The sequence below is a fragment of the Eimeria mitis genome, genomic scaffold, assembly GCF_000499745.2.
Source record: "Eimeria mitis Houghton genomic scaffold, Emh_scaff4960, whole genome shotgun sequence".
NCBI classification, from domain to species: domain Eukaryota; phylum Apicomplexa; class Conoidasida; order Eucoccidiorida; family Eimeriidae; genus Eimeria; species Eimeria mitis.
In genome coordinates, this window is record NW_013573260.1 from 1,227 (window position 1) to 1,662 (window position 436).

The window sequence follows — 436 nt, forward strand, 5'->3', positions numbered from 1 at the left end:
GCAACAGCAGCAGCAGGCAGCAGCACTGCGAGGGTGCTGCTGCAGCAGGTGTTGCAGAATCTCCTTTGTGCAGCAGCAGCAGCAGCAGCAGCAGCGGGAGCAGCGGGATTCGTGGGGTGAGTGGGAGCAGCAGCAGCAGCAACAGCAGCAGCATGAATTGCTGCAGCAAAGGCAGCAGCAGCAGCAGCAACAGCAGCAGCAGCAGCAGCAGCAGCAGCAAGGGGCTTTCTCCTCCTCTCTGGCTCTCTGTTATGAACGGCAGCAGTGCTGCTGGGTGGGGGGCCCCCTGCAGCAGCAGGAGGGGCCCCACCCCCTCCCCCCAGCTGCATCTGTCTTCCTTTGATTTGCTGCTGTCTCCCCCTTGTCTATTAAAATCCCGAGCAGCAGCAGCAGCAGCAGCAGATGATGTGGGGTTGCTGGTGCCGTTGACGCCTGC

At 61.9% G+C, this 436-nt stretch overlaps 1 protein-coding gene across 1 annotated transcript in view; it reads left to right on the forward strand.

The window, feature by feature from the left end:
• The window catches only part of EMH_0078810 (uncharacterized protein), a gene marked incomplete at both ends in the record, with an annotated part of 1,467 nt that extends 1,124 nt beyond the window's left edge, over nucleotides 1-343 (forward strand). The window contains one exon of the mRNA XM_013500049.1: nucleotides 1-343. Coding sequence (XP_013355503.1) covers nucleotides 1-343 — 343 coding nt within the window.
• Nucleotides 344-436: the final 93 nt, after the last annotated feature.